Source organism: Durio zibethinus, chromosome 20 (genome assembly GCF_047325235.1).
Source record: "Durio zibethinus cultivar Kanyao isolate XHJ-2024 chromosome 20, ASM4732523v1, whole genome shotgun sequence".
Taxonomy (NCBI): domain Eukaryota; kingdom Viridiplantae; phylum Streptophyta; class Magnoliopsida; order Malvales; family Malvaceae; genus Durio; species Durio zibethinus.
Window position 1 is genome coordinate 6,953,744 of NC_143181.1, and position 25,578 is coordinate 6,979,321.

General features: G+C 34.1%; 2 protein-coding genes and 1 pseudogene across 4 annotated transcripts; all 3 read right to left on the reverse strand.

The window, feature by feature from the left end:
• Positions 1-1,014: 1,014 nt before the first annotated feature.
• Positions 1,015-6,535, reverse strand: LOC111311191 (L-type lectin-domain containing receptor kinase S.6). The gene is given in 6 exon segments (XM_022910564.2): positions 1,015-2,562; positions 2,565-2,904; positions 2,906-3,522; positions 3,524-3,643; positions 3,645-3,909; positions 3,911-6,535. Coding segments are annotated over 6 exon segments (2,019 nt in total). The 5' UTR covers positions 4,300-6,535; the 3' UTR covers positions 1,015-2,274.
• Positions 6,536-6,677: 142 nt separating this feature from the next.
• On the reverse strand, positions 6,678-8,140 carry LOC111315695 (U-box domain-containing protein 29 pseudogene; annotated as a pseudogene). The gene has a single exon (XR_016330791.1). The product of XR_016330791.1 is annotated as a U-box domain-containing protein 29 pseudogene (transcript).
• Positions 8,141-17,471: 9,331 nt separating this feature from the next.
• LOC111315696 (PH, RCC1 and FYVE domains-containing protein 1-like) lies at positions 17,472-24,546 on the reverse strand. Of its 2 annotated transcripts, XM_022917620.2 has the most exons (9): positions 24,041-24,546; positions 23,191-23,277; positions 22,629-22,718; positions 22,387-22,473; positions 22,157-22,276; positions 19,667-21,760; positions 19,395-19,541; positions 18,590-19,035; positions 17,472-17,959 (listed from the first exon to the last, which is right to left on the reverse strand). In XM_022917620.2, exons 1-9 carry the CDS (start codon positions 24,086-24,088, stop codon positions 17,800-17,802), a joined length of 3,279 nt encoding a protein of 1,092 aa, XP_022773355.2. In that variant the 5' UTR covers positions 24,089-24,546; the 3' UTR covers positions 17,472-17,799. The 2 variants fall into 2 exon arrangements, with proteins under 2 accessions (XP_022773355.2, XP_022773357.2); XM_022917622.2 differs by lacking the exon at positions 22,157-22,276.
• Positions 24,547-25,578: the final 1,032 nt, after the last annotated feature.

A 25,578-nucleotide genomic window follows, 5' to 3' on the forward strand; every position in this document is an offset into this window, starting at 1 on the left:
GATTTTAAAATCATATTTAACTTAATTTTTACATATTAATTATCTATTGATTCTTTTATATTTTTTATTAAGAATTATTTTTCTTCAAAAAAAGTAAAAGAAATTGTAAATACAGTTTTTTTAAATTAGTAAATAATAAGTATTTTTAATTCTTATATTATAATTTTTAGCTTATACAATTAAAAATATTTATATAATCTATAATTTTATTTATGATATTCTAAATTTTTTTAATTTACTATTGACCCGAATAATCCAACTATCGAAATAGTTATAAACTATTACTTTGTTCAAGACCCAAAATCTTGACCAGTCAATAATCAATTTGATTATGATAATTATGATTTTAACTTTCTTTATAAAATAAATCATAATATCCCTATAATATAAATAACCTTGCATGATATTTTATCTATTACCTTATAATACTTATAATTATATCTAACAAATTATGTTTTTTTTATAATGTTATGAAAATTCTTATGATATTTTTGTTTGATGAGATTAAGATTTAGAGTTTATGAATTTTTTTCTTAATTAAATTTTTGGATTTAAAGTTTAGGGTTCTTTGTTTTTGGATTTAGAATTTAGAATTTAAAATTTAGAGTTAAGGTTTTATCTAAGTTTAAATAATTTATTGGATATGCATATTTTATAAGTTAAATAACTTATGGAATATGTATTTTTGACAAGCTATATAATTTATTAAAAATGTATATTTTATAAGGTATTCGATTTACCGTATATGAATATTTAAAAATATTTTAAATATAAAAATAATTAAATAATTTTACCTAAAAATAATTTAAAAAATAAAAAATACGTATTTAATAAGTTATTTCATTTATCAAATATGATTATTTCAAGTCTTTTAAAATATAAACAATAATTAAATAATTTTACTTAAAGATAATTTTAAAAATAATTAAAATGAGTGTAAAGAAAGGAAGGGGGCGCATTTAGAAACTTTTGCTCATCTGAACGTTTTTATATGCTTTGAAATTCTCGTGATATTAGAACTATCTTTAAAAAATAAATAAAATGAGTGTAAAGAAAGGAAAGGGGTGTATTTAGAAACTTCTGCTCTAAATTCTCGTGATATTAGAACCATGGCTTAAAAATTTTTTGGGATTAGTCAAAGTTAGGGCCATCATCTCCACTTCCCCCAACGCGCATGCCACCCGATCACTAGTAACTACCCATTGTCTGCCAAGCCCAAGAATAATGAGAACAAGCATTGGGAAATACATTTTTGTGTTTGAAAGAAACAAGTATCTGGAACTTCATCCACTGAAACAAGGGCACTGAAATGGCATGAAACGATTTTGCGGCAGGACTTTGGCAAAAGGATTGATTTAGTGTATGCACGTTTTTATGACATATGAAATTGTAATTAACATGGGGCAAAATATTAGAAAATCACGTGTTGATCAAACTATTGATCTTAGAATAGTCAGTTTGTAATGATTCTACAAGAATAGTACGGCAAGACCCAATTCACAGTAAGATGTAAGGCTGATGAAAACTCCAAGCCTGCAGTGTTATAACCAGATCGACCAATTTTATCGGCTATGGTGACTCTGTCTCTGGTTTCCGCAACAAATACTAAAGATGTCGAAGTTACGTGTTTCAGGGTTTCCCCAACAAAACAAGCAGGCCTATTCTGAAGTGTGCAATTAAGCACTCATTTTAAGAGCTTATCCTGTGGAAAATGAGATGGTTGTGTTCCCTGTTGAAGATGAGCTCATGCATCTATCAAATAAAGTGGACGATCAAGGAATATGAAAATCTAAAGTGGATAGCAAATGATGTAATGACAGAGTTGAGAAACTTCAAAAATTCTGAAAATATCTTTCGTACATGTGCATATGCATTTTTTTCCTGGAAGAGTTTCAGGCTGAAAAGCAGTCAGCTAGATGTTCTAATTCTGGCGGCTTTAAAGAGGAACATGCAGAATTAAAAATAAAACTCTAAGCACCATTCCAGCGGGCAATACAACACATCTTCTCTTGAAAAATGAAACTGAATCCTCTTAGTTTCACTTGAAATACAAGTTGACCATATCATTTTCCTGGGACATATTATCCCCATATATACTGGTAATATCTCAAACGAGCAAACACAAACACTAACAACATTTTAGATATATCATCGCAATTAAACCTAAAAGGGAGAAAAAAGGAAAAGACCTTCAAAATTCTGTCAAAATTTAAAGCTTCAGATATTCTCATACAAGCCACAATTTGTTTCCACACCTTCATGTAGCTTTCTGAGCTAGGCCCAGCTAAAATGGCTCCTAGGTGTCAACCACCCTGCATCATCATCACTAGGACTGTTATCTCCATCGAAGTTCAAAATGTCTTTACAATCTGCAAAGAAATTAGACCCGATTGGTCTCATTGATAGCAAAACTGGAAGTGCTGCTTCACCTCTGAGAATCCTAGCAGCTTCCTTAACTGTGGTTCTCTTCTGATGGTTCGGGTGCACACAACAAAGACCCACCATGAGCATCCTTACCACCTCTAATATATTGTACCTCCCTGAAAGTCTAGAATCAGCAGCCTGCCAACCTCAATTAGTTTCCTTTCCACCCATAGGTCCCAAACCCAGTCAACAAGCACAGTTCCATCTTCATCCACGGGCCTCTTTCCTGTAGCCACGCCAAAGCTGTAAACATTAGTTTTTCCAGATGGAACACCATAATAAACATACTGAGGTGCGATATATCCTATCGTCCCAGCTGGTATTGTAGCTTCTCTTAAAGCACAACTATGTTCATAAACTTCCGCTAGACCAAAATCGCCAAGCTTGGCATTGAATTCACCATCAAGCATTATGTTGCAAGTTTTCACATCTCTATGGATTATCTGTCTTTGACATTCTTCGTGTAGATATGTAAGAGCAGGAAACCCCTAGAAGTACCTTTAATCTTAGGCTCCAAGAAAGGAAAGTTGATGAATCTGAGTTTCTATGAAAGAGTCTGTCAAGGCTTCCATTGGGCAAGTACTCATAGACCAGGACCAACTTAGATCCCTCACAACACCACCTTTGAAGCTGAACGAAGTTCTTGTGCTTTAAGCAGATAATGGCAAACTTGGGTAAAAGGATTAAGAGTGAATGCTTTTCGTTGTACTGATCAAACAGCTTCACTGCCACAGCTCCACCAGAAGGAACAGGCTCTTTATAAACAACTGCTGAAGCACCTTCACTAACAATTGTATTCCTATGAAACCCCATTGTAGCTGATTTCATCTCCGCAAGTAACCATCTTGTTGGTACAGGATTCATTTGAACTCTAGTTTTTGCTCTTTTGCTTCTTCTGCCAACACCAATCTTCTTCCTCACCACAAAGAAACAAATTACTGGAATTGCCGTTACCAAGACAACAGATACAGCTAAGCATCCCAATACAACAGTCATGTTCCCCATTTTGAGACTTCTTTTATGAGGACCATAAACATGAGGGCTATTGTTAGATGAATCCTCTGGAGAGCACATGAAGCAGTACTCTTCTTCAATTGTTATTTGCTGCCATTGGGTTCACAGAAGGCCGGTAACTGCTGAATGTTTTGAACCGACAATGATCAATAATGTGCATTGCACAGCCTTGTCCATTAGAAACAGAGAAACCAGCATGCATATATATTGCTTGAATGGCTTGGACAGTCAATTTCAGCAACAAGGGCAGGACTTGGGGGCTTAGTTGATGAATAAGTAAGTCATAATTGAATCAACTTCTCTGAATCCCTCTACTTAATTCAGGCTGTTATCTTTTTCCCACTTTTAAGATCAACCCCTTTTGACACAACATCAACTGAAACTAAAGAAAAAGCCGCGTTAACGTCAACACCAACGTGATTAAAACTCGTATCGAACTCCACAGCAAAGTAAGAATCTTGAGAGTTTTAAGTCAAGTTGTGGAAGTCCTATGTACCCATTAGAGAAGCTGAAAGAATCAGCATTGGAAGTGATCAAGAAAACAATGCCATCTCCAAAAGGACATGGGGGGTTAGGAATGATGAAAAAAGAGAAGCGGCAAGAGAAAGATGCCGTGGCTTTGCTTTTGAGGTCAAGAAAACGAATGGGGTAGACTCAGAGAGTTCTTCCAATGAAAGAAGGAAAAGAAGATGGCAAGCAGGCGGTTTCTTGCGTCAGATTAATGCCACTGTTTCTAAATAAAGCTTTTCCATAAACGGTGATTTTTTTTGGTGGCAAGAGAGGGAGTGAAAGTGAAGGAAAAATGAAGTTCAAGAGGAAAAAAGGATGGACCCAGAAGACAAATAGGCAAGAAAGTTGCATTGTCAACGTTGTGGAAGTGAGAAGATGATCTTCTTTGATTGAAAGTTAATAGGAACGAGATAGTTCTTGAGAGAAACAGAGGTTTTACTGTGAAATGTTAGAAAAAGGTGGTAACAAAAAGAGAAATTCTCGCTTGTTTGATCTTTCATCTTGTATGTTTCTATTGATGAATCTTGTTTCTCTAGAACGTTAACCAATCGGAATCCATGACAGAATTAGACTGCAGGGAGGTTTTGGAGGGAAATAAAATAAAGCAGTTCCTTAACCCACCCAGATTGAAACTCTGAGCCCTGGGTCCTCTTTCTGCCCACAATAAAGTTTGTTTCATTTTGTTTTTGTTTTTTTCTTCTTTTTTCATTTGTTTTTCTCGTTCTGAGTGAATCTAATATAAAATTCTGGCAAAAAAATCTAACTAAAGAAAATCTAAACTTAAAGAGATTATTTGTTATCTTCGAGGAAAAAGAAGAAAAAACATGAAAGTTTAAATTATTTTTTTATAAGCATAAATAAATTGCATTTTGTCATCTAAATACTTTTGAGACCCATAAAAAAATTTTCTGAATAAAAAATTAAAAAAAAAAACAGAACTGAAAGGGACAGAGTGCCACGAATGTGTTTCTTTCTATCCATTGGAGTTTTAACCTTGAGGAACATATGTCAATTTTTCATGAATATTTGATTGATAGTTTGATACCACACGTTATGCATATTTGAAAGCTAAAATCTTACGTTGTATTCTGCTTAGGAAAAATGTGCTTGTTCTCACCTGCTGTTTTCCTCTGAGTTTTTTCTCACTCAGGCTGGGCTTCTAGGCCAACCAAACTCAACCTTAGAACTTTTGAGCATCCTGATCCTGAATATTGAATAGCCATTTGTTCCCTTGAAGCAAAACGATGAAGAAAGGTCCTTAATTTGGCAGACTGTTACTTCACCGTCCAAACAAATCCTCTGCAAACTTAAAACTTTGTGGCGGGGAAAAAAAAAAAAACCGTTGTTAAACGGCATCGTGTGTTTGGGAAATTCATTTTATCCAAATTGGACTATCCAGCTTTGCTTATTCCAACAACTGCTGGTGCTTATTCCTCAAACTTGCACCTCCCCAAGCTTTTTAGTCAAGTTAGAAATAATTGAGCCAGGAAATAGCTGTTATGGAATTGAAGATACTTTGAAATAGAAGAGCATATTCCATGACCTGCATAGCTGGTCTGCTTTGAATCTGCACGATTATGGAAGGCATGTTTGCACGATTTCAGTTGGTAAAATATGTAATGCCCTTTTTTTTTTGGAGAAATATGAAAATTTCAAGGCCGTTTTGTGGAGATGGCGGTTGAGGCAAATGAGAGGTGATTCTTTGGGGGCAGAATGGGAGATATATGGGTTTTCAAGGAATGGTATGTGAAGAGTGATGAAATGGGTGGGCAAGGGATCTGTAGTCGGTGATTGGTGGAATAGTGATTTCGGTAGGCAGAAGGGAGACTCAAAGACGCAATAACCTCACATCTTCATTGCTATAGCTTGTTTTTTTCCCCTTGCTTTGCTGGGATAGGTCATAGGACCACAAACATGCCATTGACCTTTTTTTTCTTCTTTTTATGGTCTCGATCAACCAGGCAATGAACAGAATATTGCGCAACCACGGTGCTAAATTTTTTGCAAGAAACAATGTCTACTTTTTTTTTTCAGGGAAAAACTATATTTGGCCATGGATGGAACACGCTCCCAGCGAGATAACGTTTCTTTGAACCCGTTTGGGAGGGAGGACTATTCTTCTGCTAGGTTTCACAGAACATTTGCGTATTGAGAAGTCCGAAAAAAGTTGAGGAGAAGACTAATCCTTCATAGCAATGCGGCAGAGCGTTTTCAAGTAACATAAAATATTTCAGAATCATGAATTTCAAGAACATTTTAGAAAATCAATGACGATCCCGTTCCCGTCTTGAACAAAAGTGAGCTGTTCCCATCTTCCGCATAATTCTAGTATCTGGCTATTAGGATAAGTCCATGCTGCAAAATTAGTCCTAACAACACAAACCCATGGAAGAAATTCCACCGCAAAAGCTGAAAACATTTACAGAGACAAAAGAAAAACTGTATGAAAAAGATTCAATTCAACAAAGCTTGCGAAGCTCCTTCCCCTATTGGCAAGCACCTGCAAATCTGCAACTCTCTTCGCCTTGCATTTCAGTGACTTGTTGCAAGTTTCAACTCCCATGTCAACAACCTGCAATTGTACATTAGAGGTCCCAAAGTGCTGTAAATTAGTTTATTTTCTTTCTTTTTCAGGAGCTTAATCACAAAGAATTGCATTCAGTTCAACTTCATCCAGTTTTACTCATGAATTTCTCACATTTTTAAAAAATATACAGCAAACTAAAAAATGGCAATAACAAAAATATGACTAACTGGTAATTCCATTTACAGTACTAAAAGAAAATTTTTTAAAAAAATCTTTGAATTTCCTTTTCTTTCTCCTGTGTATATTTATGCCAAAATGGAAACAATTAGAAGCAAAAATCTCAACAAGGCCTAATATGGGTAGTCTTGGTTTCATAACTTCCCAAACAACGATCTTTGCAGCCAGCCCTTAGAGCCTTCACCAAATCCCTGCACATCATCTTCACATTCCCCTCGCCTTCTCTTTGCATTACCACCAAAATTTTGGTCACTCCATTCCCTTTAGCCACCTCTTCTTTCACTTTCTCGTCTTTGCTCACGCAACACATGCTCCACAGCACCAATACGGCATCCTCCGTCGCCGTTTTTGACATCTTCAGCAACTTTTCAACTATCCCCGCCGCCCATTTCGGTTCCGAACCGATCGCTAACCTGCCTTCGCTGGAAGTGCAAAGTATTGCCAACAACTTCAATGACTTTTCAGTTAGGGTGTTTGAAAGGATCTCAACGGCGCCGTTTTGGATGAGGAGGGATTTGATTGAACGAGTTATTGACACGGTGGTTAGAAAGGAGGTAACGGCGTCGTTTAGAGATTGATTGTTGCTGGTTTTTAGGAGATGGAGAAGGATGAATATAAGGTTTTGTGAGTCGGCGATTTTGCGTTTGGATTCTGAGTCCAGTGCGAGTGAGTCCAGAACTCGGACGGATTTGATCTTCGAGTTGAGGCTTCCGTTTTGGAGAATTAAAACGATTGCAGATAAGATATTGTTTTCCTGATTGCTTTTGAGGATTAATTTGTTTAACCGTTCTTTGACTCCGTCTTCGCCCAAAATCAAATCCAAAATCCTAACCGACATTTCCAAAGCTTCGATTTCCACACATTTCCTTGTCAAAACGCAGGCGATTACCTCAACGAAACCGTCGAGTGTAACTACAAATCTCCTGTTCTCTTCACAAAAGCTTACGAATTCGACGACCTTAGATAAAGAATCGGCGCAGCTCTCGCTCTCAATCTTCTCTATCAATAGCTTAGCTTGAACCTCAGAGATCGTCGGAGTCGCGGCCTGTAGCAGCCGCGGAGAGTCAGACCCAGGCCGGCGAGTGGAGGATTGGACCCAGAGGTTAATTAGACGATGGAGAGTGAGATTTGGGACGAAATCCTTGGAAGGAAGAACCTGCATGGTGGCGGGACACGTGTTGTGACCGGATTCGAGCCATTGCTGGATGCTAGAACGATCGTAGGTAACGCCCGTACAGAGGCTAACCGGAGACTTCATTACATCCAGTGAGATTGGACACCGGAAAACACTCGGTACTGTTATGTACAGCTCCTCCTTCACCATTTTTTTTCTTCTTGATTTTTGTTTCAGGGGAACTAAAATAAAGTTGTCTTTTTTCCTCGTTTTTTCAGAGAGCCTTGCCTTGTTCAGAACGAGTTTGGAGAAGAGAAAGTGGAGAAGGGGAGGTTTTTATGGAGGCGAAAGAGTCAAAAGATACGTGAATAATGTCGTTTTGAACGTGTCATTTTGGGCGTGGGGTTCGTTGGTCAAATGCGAGGACTGTTTTAGAATTTATTTATTTATTTTTGACTTCTCGTACTAAATTGGAATTATTTTATTAACCAATATAATAAATTTATGTAGGCGTGTAATGAGTAGGATGAATATCAACGTAGAGCACGGGGCAAAAACCAAGACTTTTTGACAGCTTGCTTCTCTTCTCTCCGCGTAGTCCAACACCAAAATGACTAACTACGAGAATCCAAGGTACGAAGTATGAACGCAGAATTGCAATTCTGTTTAACTTTCTCTTGATAACAACTATGGAACTATTCGTTAGCAAATATTTATCCTGGATAAGTACCAGAAAGCTATATATTTTTAAGAATATATATATATATATTAGTACCTGATTGCGAAAAATATAATTTAAAAATATAACCTTGACAAGTGCATTTAAAATACCATTCATTAGCAAGATAAATCCACATAATTATAGACTTGAAACTCTTAAAAATTTAGAATTCAATTCAATGTTGTTTAAACCGTTGAAAACGATGAAAACCCTATCATTGCATTGTTCCGCCAATATAAAATGACTCTTAATCATCTTACCAAGATCAAAAGTTATGTCTCTTCGAATTGATTGCCACCTTATGTGTGTCATTATAAGTAGATTATTGGAGTACTAATTTAATCACATACAGTAGTGTAAAAATAGATTAATTTAATCGAAATTCTTTGTGGAATTTACATCGATCTTGAAATTCTGGTCCTATAGAATGATGTGCCTGACATGAATGTATAAAATAAGTCGTAACACAGTTGGTAAACATGGTTGACTGGACTCTTTCCACAAGTTGAGATTTGCGTCAAGATTTTAGACTGCTGTAATCCACAATTGAAATTTGAGTCATGTGGCTTCGCCAGCCGGAGAGAAAGTCTTAACCATATGTTGTCTTACGTTACTGTCGCCATTAATATGATTTGATAGCAAAATCAAATGTCTATATCTACATTCAAATTATATTTAACCTCCTTACCCCAAAAAACTTAATTAAATTTAACCTTTTTTGAGATGTGATTTTTAGACTCTGTCATCTACAATAGTGGGATTGGTCAAAATATGAAGCCTAGTTTTTTCTACAATGATATATACTCTGTATACTTCATATATATACATAAAATATATAGTATTCTGATTAGTTTTTCCTTCATCAAAACTGTTTAACTTTAACTTAAAATTATTTTAAATATTTCATCGCATTAACTTTTAACAAATATACATTGAAAATATACTTTTTCCAAAGTTGCTCATGAATACTTTTTAAATTTTTAACAAATAATATTTGAAAATAAAATGCAATCAAAGCTTAAAAAAAATTGATAAAAAAAGTTAAATCAATAAATTATATATGGAATGGAGAAAGTATAAACTATCATGTATATTGCATTATTAGTCCGTAAATTTTTTTATAATATTTTATTTTTATCTATATTTCTTTGAATTTGTTTTAAATTTATTCATCTATTGACGTGCCTTTAGAATATGGACAATGTTTATCATTAGTATGTTTAACCAAACAGACGATTATAAATTTAATCCATTTTTCGTTCATATTTTAATAATGTTTATGTTTGTATGTGAATCAGTTCCAAATATAAATCTAAAAATCACAGATGAAATTAAAGAATAAAAAAGAAGTATTATACAAAGCTAATTCTGTATTAAATATTAATATCTGTAGCATAATTTACTGTCTACGCCAACACTATGTAACACCAACAACGACAAGAAGAAACGTCGGGTGTGTGCTTTCAGAGCTTTGAATCTAACGCATCAAACTTCAAAGGGCAAGAAAATGTTTAACACTGTGGGTCTGGGAAGATATAATTAGGGAGGGAGAGGGGGGGCCTTCTTGACTCTTGACCCAACCGACCTACATTTTCTATATATGTATATATCCATATATTCAATCTCGAGCTACCACCACAGCCCTTCCAGCGTGGTTTTAATTATAGGGTCTTCACTCACTGTTAATGAGTTGGACCCGGCACTTGGTCACCGACTTCGAGCCGGCTACTCCAGCTCCTGCCCCCTTTTGGGTGCCCAGAAGTTGACTCGTGAAGATTTATTTTTCATAGACCGAGTCAAAGAGAATGACCTGGTTGCGATTGGGTTAGTGTTGCCCACGACCCACGTCCAGTTGACTGGAAATATTGGGATAGGATTAAATGAAACAAAAGGGTTAACCATAGGAAAGATGGTGAATGGTTTGGTGAACCTTAACTCTGAGTTTTAAACGTAGAACATGGCAGCTCTCTCTTGAGTTAAGGCATATTAATTGTCATCTGACATCCACCTTCTTCTCTTCGTATTTTACTTACAATTTTCTTCCTTTTTTTTAAAAAATTTTGTAAGTATTTTACCTACAATTTTCATTTTTATAATATTATAATAATTAATTATAATAAAAAATTATATAAAAATTCATCACTTATAAATAAAAACAATATATAATTTTTTATAAATTTTACATAATATTAAATTATAATTAATTAATTATATTACAATAATTATAAATGATCTCAAAATACTAAGAAAACAAGTGGTTGGAATCAGTTAACTAACCCAATTTATTGATGTTTTTGTTTTTTTTTATTTTTTTAATAAAAATTAAAAATAATAAAAATAAAAATACCAGTCAAAGAAAAAAAATTTTTAAATATGTATTCTTTGATTAATTAATTTCTTTCTTCTACCTTTTGAAATTTGTTGAAAGAAAATTAAAGTCAATCCAAACTTACCAAGTTAATCAGTTCACGAATGAGTTTTTTATTTTTTAGTGTTTTTCACGAAGATGCAAGGTCTAACTTTAGATTTTACTATTAGGTCTAGAGTAGCCCAAATTATTTACTATTTAGGATTTGGCCCCAATTGAGTTGGACAACTAACCCAAACATTGTCCACCTCATTGAAACAAACTCTACTCTACTCTCTATCTTCAACCAAGCTTAGTTTAACTAGTTGGAACAAATTTCGGATAAAAAATTTTTGGTTCCTTATTGTACCAAAACGAGGACTAAAGACTTGATCAAGATGTTCATTAGATAACAGTTTGCGAAAATTTTTATTTAAAACGATCTAATAAAAATGTTATTAAAAAATTTAAATAGATGAATTAGTAGAATTTACTATAAATATCAATAATATATATAAAAAATTGTCAAAATGGCATTTATAATTTAAATTTGAATAATATTTATTTAAAGATTAAAAAAATTTTAAATTTTGTAAAAATATTTATTTAAAAATTTATGAAAAATTTTAAAATTTTTTAAAATTTACATATTTGATTTTTGTAATAAGACATCTTAATTTATCAATTTAATTTTTTTATTTAATCATTTTTAATAAAAAATTTCGTAAATTTTATCTTAAAAACTATGTCTAAAACTTTTCCTAAAATGAATGAGTTCCCGGATAACAAGTCTTAAAAAGCCTTTTTTTTCTTTTTCTATTCCAAAATTGCCTCTAGTAACATTTGATCAATTTAACCTTTTAATTTCCAAATGTTGGAGCTGATGCTAATATTTCAGTTATGGTCTATTATCAATCATGTCTAAAAGCTTGACGTTTCATTCAAACCTTTTTTACTAACCAGCAATGGCTGATGCTTTCCTAAATGAAATTCTCTCTTGTAGTGGGTAAGGGTGTAAACGAGCTGAGACGAGTCGAATAGTGAGAAGTTCGAGTTCGATCGAGTTTTATTTTTCAAGCTCGAGCTCGATTCGTGATCGAATTCGAGCTATTCGAGCTCGCTCGATTAAGTTTAATTAATATGTAAAAATAAGCTCGATTCGTATATTCGACAAGAGTTCGATTATTCATACTCGAATTCAAACTCGAATTCGAACTCGAAATATTTTATTAATTAAAATAATAAAAATATATTTAAATATAAAAACTCGATTAGGCTCGTGAGTTACTCGAGTCAGATATAAAAATATTCGAATTCGGTTCGATCGATAAGTCGAGCTATTCGAGCTCGAACTCGACTCTACAATAATCGAACCGAATTCGAATTTTTTTCGAATCGAATCCGAGTAACTTACGAATACTAATGTATCATTTACACCCTTAGTAGTGAACATGCTTTAAATATTTTTTCCGCCAAAAATATTTTTTATATATATTCGGAAGGCATCTAAATTAATTTCCTTTGACAATTGCAGCAAAAAGGCTGCCTATCACGTTATTATTCTTCTTGGTTACTGCTTTTCAAACTGGATCTTTGTTTCTGGTAAGTGCAATTTTGAATTCAATATTTGTCTAACTAGAAAAGTATTTACCCCAAGAAAAACCAAGCCCCATTGGCCATTGACAGATCATCTTAGTTGGGGATCACATGGCCATGCCATTTGAAGAAAACAAAGAAAAGAAAATTTCCACTCACATATTTTACCCCACACCCTGAAATTTTTTCACTATCCTGAATTTCTAGTACTATTGTAGTTAGGTTTTTTGAACAGACAGGGCCACATGAAACATTTATAGCTCCCTGCCTTTTGCCCAAATTAAAGTTGAGCAAAAAAGGCTGAAGTCTTGTTCACAGATCATGAAAAATCCATCAATCTGTCTCCCAGTTCATATCTGCTAACAACTGAAACAGCAGTTGGGGTCACTTTATTCACTTGGGGACATGACATCAGGCCCCATCAACATTTGTTAAACTCTCCTCCCTTAACCTCATAGGATTGGGGGCGTTGGCCATTTCGGCATGCCCTACATTTGTTACCCCCCGAATTAAAGGAGCTGCTACTTTCCTTTGCCCAAAGGTGTCCTACCCAGTACCCTGTTTATCTCTCCGCTGTCAAAAGTAAGAAAAAAAAGAAAAAGATGGAGTACTACAAGAAATTGAAAAGATATACACCACAGCTGATGCAATATAGAATGAAATAGCGAGGATAGTGTTGCTCAGAAGAGATACGAAGTAGTGGAAAAAAGGACACAAATTTTTTATTATGCTAGAAAGGACAGTTATTTAATACTCCATATAGGAATGGACTTGAAAGAGAGGGTGGGGGTGTTTGTTTTGTGCAGGAGTAAGGGAGAGAATGTGAGGGCTATTAGCCTATTGTAATCAATAAGTCCTGGTTGCATAGAGGCAAGGGACAAGTTTCCATGTCGTGGGACTTTGTTTAACAGTTCAAGTACCCCAGTCGGCCATTCAATTTGATATGGTCCTACTTCTTCACCTAACCAAACTACACAATTCCTTCTTTTACTCCAAATCTTTCCATTTGTTTCCAATTTTTTCTAATTTTCTTTGCATAATCTTTTGGCACTTTATGCACTGTCAATACTTTTTCCTCCAAACACATTTCCTAAGGACCCGTTCAATCGAACCCTCTTCAATACAATCCATCCTTTTTATATTATAGTTATTAATGCAATAAACTATTGTGCAAAGATGTTTGATTAATTAATCCTTATTAGTAATAGTCATGAAAAGCTCAAGCCAAAGCACCTGACCCCAGCACCAACAGCATTTACTTCTATCTCATGCTTTTGCATATACAAATTCATATTTCTTCTTATACAAGCCACCCCCGAAACAGTCACCAACATACCAAACATCTTTCATTTATACATTATATATATTCTTTGGGGCATAATCTTTTGTAATTTGCGCCATAAAGTGAACAACTGAATCTCCTTCATTCAACGATTCAGTTTAACAACTCCTTCTCTTTCTGTCTTTCTCTTTGGATTTCCTCCCTTTGTCTTCTTAAAGTGATTAAATGGGCAGCAGAAAACGTCTGGTTCTAGTTCTCTGGCTGTTGTTATTGCTCTTCATATTTTTGTTTGGTCAAGCTCCTGGTTCATCATCGAGATATTCTCATATGTTCAAGGTGAACCCGAAGTCCCATCAGAATTCACCACGCAGCTTCGATGGTGCCTTGCCAAAAGCAATGCCAATCCCACCTTCTGGCCCTTCAAAGGAACACAATGACATAGGATTACAAAGCTCAAGAAGATTTCCATGAAGATCAATAGGAAATTGAACAAAGAGATATATATATATTGTAGTACATATTATAGCATGAAAGTTCTTTCCCATTTTTCCTTCCAAGTTTCATTCAACAAAGGAAAAATATAGATGCAATGCATGGAAACGTAGATGAAGATGCGATTATATATATTGGTGGGTACCCTTTTCTTCTTGTTTGGATTGTTTTTAAGATGTCCATGATTTTTCTTGGTATGTAAATCCTCCTTGCTCTAAGGAGATATTCACATTGCATTGAAGCTTTCATGGAATGCAATGAGTAGTTTCTTCAATATTAACAAAAAAAAAAAAAAAAACCATTTTTGTTTGTACCAATGAAAGACAAGAAATTAAAATGCAAAACTACTAGTGGAACTTTTGTTTTTGAGCAAGTTCTTCATTATCCTCTTGAGTGTAGCTTATTCTTTTTGTTTTTTCAATATGTGATCTAATCAGAACGAGTTCTCTTACTTTGATAATGATGGATCTTTTTCGAAACTCATTTTCAAACCAATTTCCAGGTTTCAAAATATTTGGTGTCAAATTCATGGCAATTAGAAATGTGAAGATGCTACGTGGAGGAAACGGTGTGGTTGAGCTCAAAAGGGCAGATAAAGTGAAAATAATGCTCATAAATTATGTAGGCATGACGTGATATCCATCTTTCTATATTTATTTCTCTCTGCTTTCAACTCTTTGTGATTTTTCCCACAACCTCTCTTGTCCATATCCTATTCTACACCCGCTGCCTACAAGATATTTCTCTCTAATTTCTTTTAAAATTTTATTTATAATCATAATTTTACATATTAATTACACATTTTAAATTAATTCTCCTGAAAATTGTTCAATACAGAAGTAAACATGTTTGTAATCATATTATAGCTCTCGCAACCAAAATCACACACCTACGCACTCACAAATCAGGATCAAAAAAATCGTCGGAACCTGTAGTATTCTAGCATGAAAATTTTTCGTAACCGAAAGTATTAAAAAAAAAAAGATGAAATCTAATCAAGGTAGTTCAGGTAAAGAGACGGAGTCTGATTCGATGGTATATTTCTTTTGGTGAGATCACTGATCTTTCAAAAGTTTTCTTTTGTTTTTAAAATTAATTAATGCATAGTGAGTGAGATGTGAATAATTTATAAAAATTACTATGACATTGTTGATATTCTATTGCTACTATATTACATGTTCATGTTTAGTTAACCGTCCAATCTAATGAAAATAATTTATAATTTTTTGCTATGAGTTTTTGAATATTTGTTGTAATTTGATGTTAAATGATTTTAATTAGTAAAAATTCAAAAAGAATCACAAAAAACATCAAATATGCAACAATTAGTAAGTGTTTTAAGTAGTACTTGGTAAAAGTTCTTGTGTGGTATTTCTTCTTTTGAAAAGGTGAAATTATGGGGCAAGAAAGGTTATCGCTTATGTATGATTTCTTGAAAATTTTGCATTATTTCATTGATCAAGTAAAACTATAAAGAAGCATAAATTTCAATTAAAAAAAAAAAAAGAGATGTATGTATTTTTGTTAATTTAAAAGTAATATATGTTTTTATTATTAAGTCAAATATTTAGGTATACATAACATTTATCTTTGAAATTGTTACAAATTGACTTGATTTTCATCGACTTTATCTACCAATAACCATTAATATGCCTTGATTAAATAAACTTATCAAATATACGCAAAAGCAAAATCATGTACATAGTTATTAGGTAAAAATAGTGTGATTTGTTGATAAAATATTATATTTTTAATTTTTAATGACAGTTTCAAAAATATTATATATATAAAAAAGAAAAAACACAAATCATCTTTCCTCTTTTTATGGGAGAGTGGAGAAAGGGATAAGAAAATTCAATGACTCGTTCAACATTGAATTGCTCAAAATGTTTTGATTTCATAAACTTCTATTTTTCTAGTAAGGGTTTGCTCATGTTATGAATATAGGATGAGGAAATGATTTTCTAAGCAAGGCACTGAAATTCAACTGCATATTGCACCGGCAAGTGGTAGCCATGTGAGACTATTATCAAAGGGCAAAGGCAGAAGCCAAGGTCAAAGTTGGTTAATAAACTTTGGATTTTGAGAGAGGGAAAATTCAAAGTGGGTTTGGTTTAGACAAAAAAGAGCCCTTAACGAAATTTGTAAACATTTTACAAACTGCCATGGAAATTTTCGCAACATTTTTAAGCTACTACTATACTATTTCTATTTGATTTTTGGTCACTTGGTTGACTTAAACAAGACTTTAAGCTTTTCCGACTAATAAATAAAGCAAAGGATTATGTGCTAACCTAATTCATTTCCAAAGCATAAAAGTAGTGAAACTGAACAGCAATTATCTTTTCCAACATGGTCCTAATCAGAGCAGGAAATTCAATTTTAACATAATATGGGATATTCAAATTTATCCTCTTGTTTTCATCTGTTCATCTGACAAAACCTGATTAATCATACTCTGACAAGTGTGGCCCATTGATTGTCTATGGTTTCTTGATCTTAGATAGGCAAAGAAATTATGCATCATTTTGTTGGATATGCGGCTACTGCCAGACAAGATTCACAAAAATTTCTTCCTTTTCAGAATTAGAAACCTAACCGTATGACATCATTGTCGGGTATTTCCTTCAAATTTATGAGCCTTTAATGATCATATTAATTGCCCATATACATATTGCTTGGCATTATTTTTTTTTATCTAAAAAATGAAATAGAGGAAAGAAATACAGCATCATGTAGTGATACATCTAAATAGTGCACAAATTGTCAAATTCTTCCTACAAATTACTAAAGTGTACGAGACTACTCACAAGAAATAAATTCTTATAAATTTGTTATTTATGTATTTTCTAGCTATTTATGAGTCGTCGGCTAACAAAATAGCAAAACTCAAGTTAAATAGCTGCATTAAGATGGCGACAATACATGATTTAAAGTTTTGTAAGGATCTTGTCGGCTATCAATAAAAAATGCAGCAGTGGAATAACTTCCTACATTGTTTCTTTCCTGCACTTATAGAATGAATTATCAGATAACTAACTCCGTAACTAAATCAAAACATATAACAAAGTTTTGTAAATCCCAACCAAGCAAGTGATTAGCAATTTAGCATACCTCTTCTTCACCAAACTCTTAGTGCCCAGTTGCATCACACTGATGGCTCATGTTGATATTGTATAGTACTAAAACCCTTTTTGATCTCATGCATTGATCACGACAAAGACTACTTACCTATTCTTTCTTTTTCAATTGCATTCAAATTTGACTCGCAAATGATAATCTTATATACACTACAATACAAGGGATTTGTCAAGGGTAAATACCTATAAATTAAATGAAAGAAAATAAATTATAGAGGGCGAACCAAAAAAAAAAAAAAGAAAAGAGGAGGGGGGAATCAAAAAAATATAATGAGCGAACAAAAAGAGATAGAAAAAGAAAAATGAAAACGGGGTTCATGCTTCGTTTCTCCCTCCCTAGACTCATCCCCGGCACAAATGGGTCGTCGATGGTAAATGTCCCTCCCTCCTATTCGTTACACTTGCGAAGTGGGCGAGAGATTTCCCTCTGATCTGCGTGCAGTTTGCCCAGAAATTGATACTTTGTCTGATCCCCGAACATTGTACCTCTCATACACCTTTTCACGGTTTTCTGACCACCAATTTTCTGCTTGGTGCTCTCCAAATCTTCTCCGGCTGCATACAAAAAACACTTCTTTAACATCACATATCCATAAAGGTTAAACAGTTATGAAAAAGGTTTATGTTATGAATGGTCCCAAAAATATATTGCAATGCTCGACAAGGTATCTAAACTTTAAAAATTTCTACTAATATATGAAATACAAATCTATTAACTAATGTGATACTCACTCTTAACACGACTAGCTTCGAATGATGACACATGATGTACAAACAACACTTCAAATATTACATTAGATAATAAATTCATAATTCAAATACCTCATTTAATATTTTATTATAATTTAAGAGCCACTCGTGACATTAACCTTATGCAAACTGAGCATCCACCAACTTCATCGATGCAAGAAACAGACCCAGATAGATGGGTGCTTTTAATTCTTCAATTTTCTTCTTGTTTTCCCTTCAAAGGTTGCTTTTTTTCTTTCAATCATGTTATTAGAAATTATAAAATAATTAAGATAACTCGGGTCAAAAACCTACAATCCAAACCCACAGTTATTTCTGACATCAAATCCACAAATCATCAATTTTCTCGTTCATCTTTTCTTTTCTTTTTTTTTTTTTTGCATTGTTATTGTTGTATTTAGCCAAAGCATAAAGAAAAGAAAACAGAAAATGTACCTGAAGCGCACTCGTTTGAGATCCCTAGTTCCATCCTGCAGTGCTACAAGAGTTATGTAGACACCAGGCTCATACTGTTCATTCCACTCAGCCTCCACTTGATTGCCATTGGCAACCAATGCGGAATTTCTAGATTTCATGCCATTTTCACCATCTCCAAAAGACCCAGATTCCCTTTCATCAACAGCCTCTGACACAGCACCATTGGCTCCAGTTGATTCCCTACGTAACTGGGCTCGGCTCTGAGTGCCATTGATTGTAGTAGAGTCGATTACAGTGGGAGAAGCCAGGAAAGAGCCACCAATTGAATCAGATCTCGAATGTCCCTCTCCATTTGAATCTGGATAGTGAACACCATTTGGCTCCAAGCCATTTGGCAGGTATGCTGGTCTAATGTTCTCACTGTCATAAACTCCAGGAGGCAATCTCTTAGCCATATCCTTGAGCTGGAAGAAATAAATCCCTTTTGAGCATTATGAGAAGCAAATAGACAAGGCAAAGAAAAAGCTAAGATTGCAAACTGAAACCAAAATGTCACAATTAAGAATGCAAAGGATTTTATAATCACTAAAATAAAATGTACTTTTTAATATATAAGCTAATTAGAGGAATCATTCAATCATCTTCAATAGCTAATAATGTTAAATAAAACATTATGCATATCATGAGTTTACATGCTTTGAATTTTCAAATTGATGCAAGTACAGGATGTGAACATTGCTTTGAAAGTTATGCCTAAATAACAACAGATTTCTAAAGGAGTTTAAAGAAACAATAGAGAGATTGATATAAAGCTTAAGGTAACCTGTGCTGTCAATGACTTTATAACTTCTTTGGCAGCTTTAGATTTAGCAGACTCCTCTGCAGCCACTGCCATAGCTTCCTGAGCTTTCTTTGTTGATTTTTGAAGCTCATATTCTTGGAGTTCACATCTCTGTCTCAGGGTCTCAACCTAGAAAAGATCCATAATTATCACAATTACATTGATTCAGTCTCCACAAGGCCCATCCCACTTTCCAAATCTCAGAATAGCCTCCAATTACAATATTAAAGCACCAGCAATTACAACAGTCTTACCTGTGCACGCAACTTAAGAACTTCTTGGTTAAAAAGTTCATTTGTCTTTTTCAAACCATCTGTGATACTTTTGGAGAAAGAAAGCCCTGATGTTGTTGGAATTGGGGTAGCAGAACGTGGTGGACTAGGTCTCCTTGAGAAAGGTGAAATAGATCTGGAACTTACTCCAGATGGAGTAAGAATTGGTTTAGAAACTGTCCATCGCAAATCTACAGCTGTAGACAAAACATCTTTCAACTGTAATAAAGAAGGTACTTGAGTAGAGTGAACCAAGGAGAACGTTTCAGTTTTTTTTCCTTGCTTGGCTGCTTTGTTATCTAACTGCTTAATCAAGTCCATATTAGGAGTTGCGGATTTGGATAATCTTATTTCAGTCTTATCCAACCTGTCCTTATTCTCACCTGAAAGGCGAGGCACAGAATTCCTCCTGCTATTACCAGCTTCTGAAACCTTGCTCAGTTTGGCAAAACAGGAATCACAGACACGATATGGTTTCCCAGGATTAGGAGCCAAAGCTGCTCTTAGTGCTTTCCTTGAACTGCAGGAATGGCAGTGTACCAGTCCACAGTTATAACAGTTATGCCTTTTTCTGGTGAAACCAAAAGCCTGTCTACAAGCCGAACACTGAGATTGGTCAGCACCAGATACCCATCTATGGAGACATATTGCAGCACTATAATTTGAACCACAAGCAATATATTTGATATGTCTATCCTTCAAACCCTCAACCAGAGTAGGAGTTTTTCGATCTTCAACATCCCCATGGCCCAACCTACCATTAGCTCCTTTTCCCCATGTATAGACTTCATTCTTGGATGTTAAAACCGCTAAATGATATGCACCACAGGCAATTTCTTCAACACATTCCCCTGAAACCTTGTCTTCTACCAAACATGGTATCTTTCCATCAGCATTGGGATTCCCAAGTTGACCGTACACAGTACTCCCCATTGTAAAAACATGCCCTGATGTTGTCAAACCAATTGTCAAACTATGTCCACAAGCAACTTTTTGAAAATTGTAATCAATTAGTGCTGGAACGCATGTGGGCTTAAGCCGGGGTTCCTTATCCCCATGTCCAAGACGATTTTTATCACCATCCCCCCATGTGAATAATTTTCCTGATGAAACACTAGCACTAGACTGAGTGACAATAACCTCCACAATGGCAGCAGTATGCCACACTCCACATGCCACAGCAATTGTTCTCAATCCTGACAGAGACTCTACTTCTCTTGGATACGGAACATTTTCTGTGTCACCATGGCCCAGGACACCAAATGTACCATCCCCAAAAGTAAACAGCTGTCCTGTTGATGTTATCAATGCTGTATGCCATGGACCACAAGTTACTGAAGCAACTTGAAGTCCCTCGAGAGGACCTGAAATTCTCTTTGGTATCCAATGGCTGACATCAGAACCATGACCAAGAAGGCCAGCATTGTGAGTTCCATCTCCCCATGTATAAAGTTCCCCAGACATTGTAACGGCGCAAGTATGAAATTCTCCACAGGCAACAAAATCAACATTAGTAACAGCCAGTGATTCAACAAGACGAGGTTGAATAACATCCTTGCCAACACCATGGCCAAGTCGTCCTCCAGATTCTTCACCCCATGTAAAAACTTCTCCTTGCTTTGTAACTAGGGCAGCATGCTTGACCCCACAGGCTACATGATGTACATCTGAAACTACATTAGACTCCAAAGGCCTGGGAAGAAGCACATCTGCTCTCGTGCTCAAATAATTGGCATTCTTATCAGCCACAATCGTCACAACATTATCACAGATAACCTCACCCCATATATACACATCCCCTAAAGCATCATAATCATCAGGTGCAAAACCATGACTTGAAGTACTTGGGGAGCTAGAAACACTTACACGAAAAACATCTGAACCAGATCCTTTCACTTGCATATTTGTGCTGTCTGATGCTACATGTGATCTTTCAGAATGAAGAAAATTCTCAGGCCGTAAACTGTTTGGAGAAGTGTTGGGGTTAAAACTGACAGAAACCTCAGGGGAGCTAATATCTCGAGTAGCGCTAACAGAACTGTCACTTGCACTATTTGAAGTCAGGTCTCTGCCATCCTGAAATCAATCAGTGAACATTTATGTCAAACACAATTTATAACAGTAGCTATAACAGTAACACAATTAACAAAATATTGGAAAGCTAGAATTCATATGCCAATAAATGAAAAAAAAAAATCATAACTAAAAGAATAAAGAACAAAGCCTTAAAAAACAAAGTTAACCACCTAAATTTGTCAAACAACCAAGTGCATATGCATACAGACTTTATTCTTATTTAGCAAGAGCTTAGACGATAGTTTTGGAATTGATTCATGAATAACGAATAACTCTTGGGCAAAATATTGTCACATTTCCAAAATGTACAAACAGGAACCATTATGTATGGCACTTTATGAAACAGGAAAACCACAAAATGATTAGCCATAAGGAATCAACTAAAGATGGAATTACATCAAGGTAGAGGCCTCCATCACTCCAGCCATCAATTTTAGAGCGTCCACCCTGACCAGAGGTTATTAATGCTTTGAGGCCTGCAATCCAAACCTCTGCCTCAACTTTATCCTTGCAAATCTAGGAACCAACAAGGCATTAAATTAAAACAGGTGCAAATACAAGCATTAAAATATCAACAATAGTTGACTATTTATCTACAAACAGAATATTAAAGCTCCACTACTAACCAGATCAAGTGACCTCTTCCCGTTGTTGTATATAAGAGAAAAGGATAAATAATCCTTCTCAGGACGGAGATACCTCTGGAAAACAGCCTGATAGAGCATTAAAGATGAAAAATGAGTCTAAATTCAGCAGAAAAGAATGCCAGCATAGAAGGAAGAAAACTAGGATGTTGTGACAAAAATAGTAAAGAATAGAGTATAATATACTATGTATGTATGTAACAATAGAACCATAAAGATCTTACAGTTCTTTGTCCAGGAATAATTTTAGACACTGAGGCTAACTTCAAACTTCTTTCACCACTGCTTGAAATCCAGATTAAAGATGTTTCATCCTGCAATTTTAACAAATGAAAACTGTTAGTAGGTGCAGAAATTAAAGAAAGAATTATTAGTTGGATAAAACATAAAATTTGAGCAAAGCCAAGCAACTAGTAAACAGCATCATTTTTTAATTTAAAACAGAGTCCTAAAATTATGGTCTAGTTAGAACAGCATGTATCTCAAAAGATAGCCAATCACTGTGTACTTGTTTCTTTTTTCACGGTCACATGCCTATACAGTGGAAAAGACTAGTATAATGAAATCACAATTTTTGTAAATTTCAGTGTCAATATAATTACTACTTGCACATAATGAGAGCAAATAAACTTTAATGCATGGTTTTTTAATAAGTCATCGGTTTTTTAATAAGTCATCGGTTTTTGCGCACACTTCAACTCAAAACCATCTAACAAAGCATAAGACTAATATTCACACATCAGAGGAACATAGCAGAAAGGCTTCAAAAATTGGACCCAAACTTACATTAGAAAGTCTGAACGGACAAAACTTAGGCTTTCCCTTGCGACCATATTTCAGAAGCGGAGCACCCTTCTTCAAAGCTATTAATGCCTACAAAAGGTTAAAACATTATTTGTAAGAGGATAACAACATCACGATATGTACAAAAATTTTTGAACCAAATCAACAACAAAACCATCAAGAAAGAGAATAATATTAATGGCTAAGTTATAGTAACCAAAACCTCACGCTAACACTTAAAATTTCAATTGATAATCGAGAAGAATGAAGCAGCACATCTAAGCATTAAGCATCCCTTACTCTGTTCCTGAGTAATACACATGTATATGTTCAATGTCAATGTATTATTTCTGCAATCCCAAGCAAACCTGCATGGCTTTGACATTTGAAAAACTTATCGACCATTAAAGCATGCAACTTCCAATTTCATTAACTAAAGTTTTCAACCATTTCTAAAATTCCTCTAATAACCAAGAAATAACATAAATTTTCAACATTTTCAAACGCAACTTTTGAGATTCCTCTAAATTAGGCACAAAAAGACACCTTTTTTTTCTAAGCTTTGTAAAGTCCACTAAAATCACTAAAATCTAGACAAAAATAAAAAGAATCCAAACACTACTCTCAACCTCCATAAAATAACCAAAAAAATCCAAAATTTCCACGAAATTACCCCTCATTTCTTCCCCTTGCATCAGGAAAACCGGGGACAAAATTGAAAGTGAAACAAAATTAGAAAGAAGTTGAGAAGAAATAGCCATAAATAAAAAATTTTACAATTTATAATATAAACTAAGATAAAAAAAAAAAGTGTGATGAAGAAATATAGAAATAGAAATAAAAAGAGGAAGACCTGGTCGATGTCACGTTGGGCATTGCCGTAGCTAACAAGATCTGCCATTCCATGTGAAGAAATTACCAAAATGCCACCTCCCTTTACGATCGCTCTCTTGAGCTCCGTTCATCATCCGCTACTACCACCTCCTCCTTTCTCTTCTCTTCTCCCCTCTTTCCCTCCTTCTCTTACCATCCAAACGCCTTTACCTCTCTATTTCCAAAAACCAAAACCAAAACAATTAAAGCCAAACTTTAGCAGATCTATCTCCTCCTTCAACACCAAAACCCTAGCATTCACCTCTTCATACCACCACGACTAACTCGGTCCTTAAGTTTGACTGACGACGGGACGGCTCAAAGTTCAAAGAGGCGGCGCTGCCGCTGTGACACGAGGGAAGCACCGGCAGAGTAGATGGAGGTTACCGCAGGGAAGACTGGGAGAGAGAAAATGGGAAGCGGGGGCCTGGAGTTTTTGTGTTGTGTTCGTTTAAAAAAAACAGGGGAGTCAAAGATGGGAAAAGTAAGCAGGAAATCGCCCGAGGTTGAAAAGAAATAAGAAGACATTTCCGATGCACTTCTTTTTTTTTTTTTTTTCTAAATATTTCTTTTACTTTTTAATTATTGTAGTAGTAATAAATAATTACTTGCTAAATTTATTTTTGCATTAAAAAAGAAAAAATTGCTTAAATCAATTGAATTGAATTTGATTCGTAGCTGCTACTTTTTTTTTCTCTTTTTATTTAACCAAATATTTTAAGAACTACGGGGTTTGTTTGCCAGAACCAAAAAGGGAAATTTGTTTTGTGGCTTTAACACTTTAAACATTACGTTGTTGCAGGCTTGCAGCCTTTGTAGACTCAAATATTTGATCAATTCGTAATTTTTTATTAAAAATAAATTTTGAATTTTTTCAAAATAAAAAATAAAAATGTAAATAAATTGAATGTAAATTAATTTTATTATATTTATAATTTATTTATTTAATTAATAAATTTTAAAATATTATTTATGATTATTTTTTAAGTTTAATAAAAATCGAATTTGTTCTCAAATTATTTATAAAATGTTCTTTTTATTTATATTTTGATGTTATAAATACATTATCATAAATAAATTTTATTATATTCATAATTTATTTATTTAATTAAAAATTTTTCAAATATTATTTGTAATTATTTGTTAAATTTAATAATTAACAATAATCAATCATATTTACAAATTATTTATCAAATATTATATTCAGTTATTTTTAATAAAAAATATTATTAATCTTCAAAAGTAAATAAAAAGACTTTTTTATCCAAAAATCTAAGAAAAACTAATTAATAAATTTGTTTTATAATCCGTAAATTATATTTTAGACATTACTTAATGGAACAAATAAATAGAAATGATTTCTAATCAATGTATCAAACAAGACATTATACTGGAGTAAAAGTTTAGAATGTAAATGATACATTAATATTAGTAATTTATTTAAATTGGATTCGGTTATTATCGAATCGAATTTAAGTTTAAATAATTCTACTTATTAATTGAGTTGAGTTAGAATAT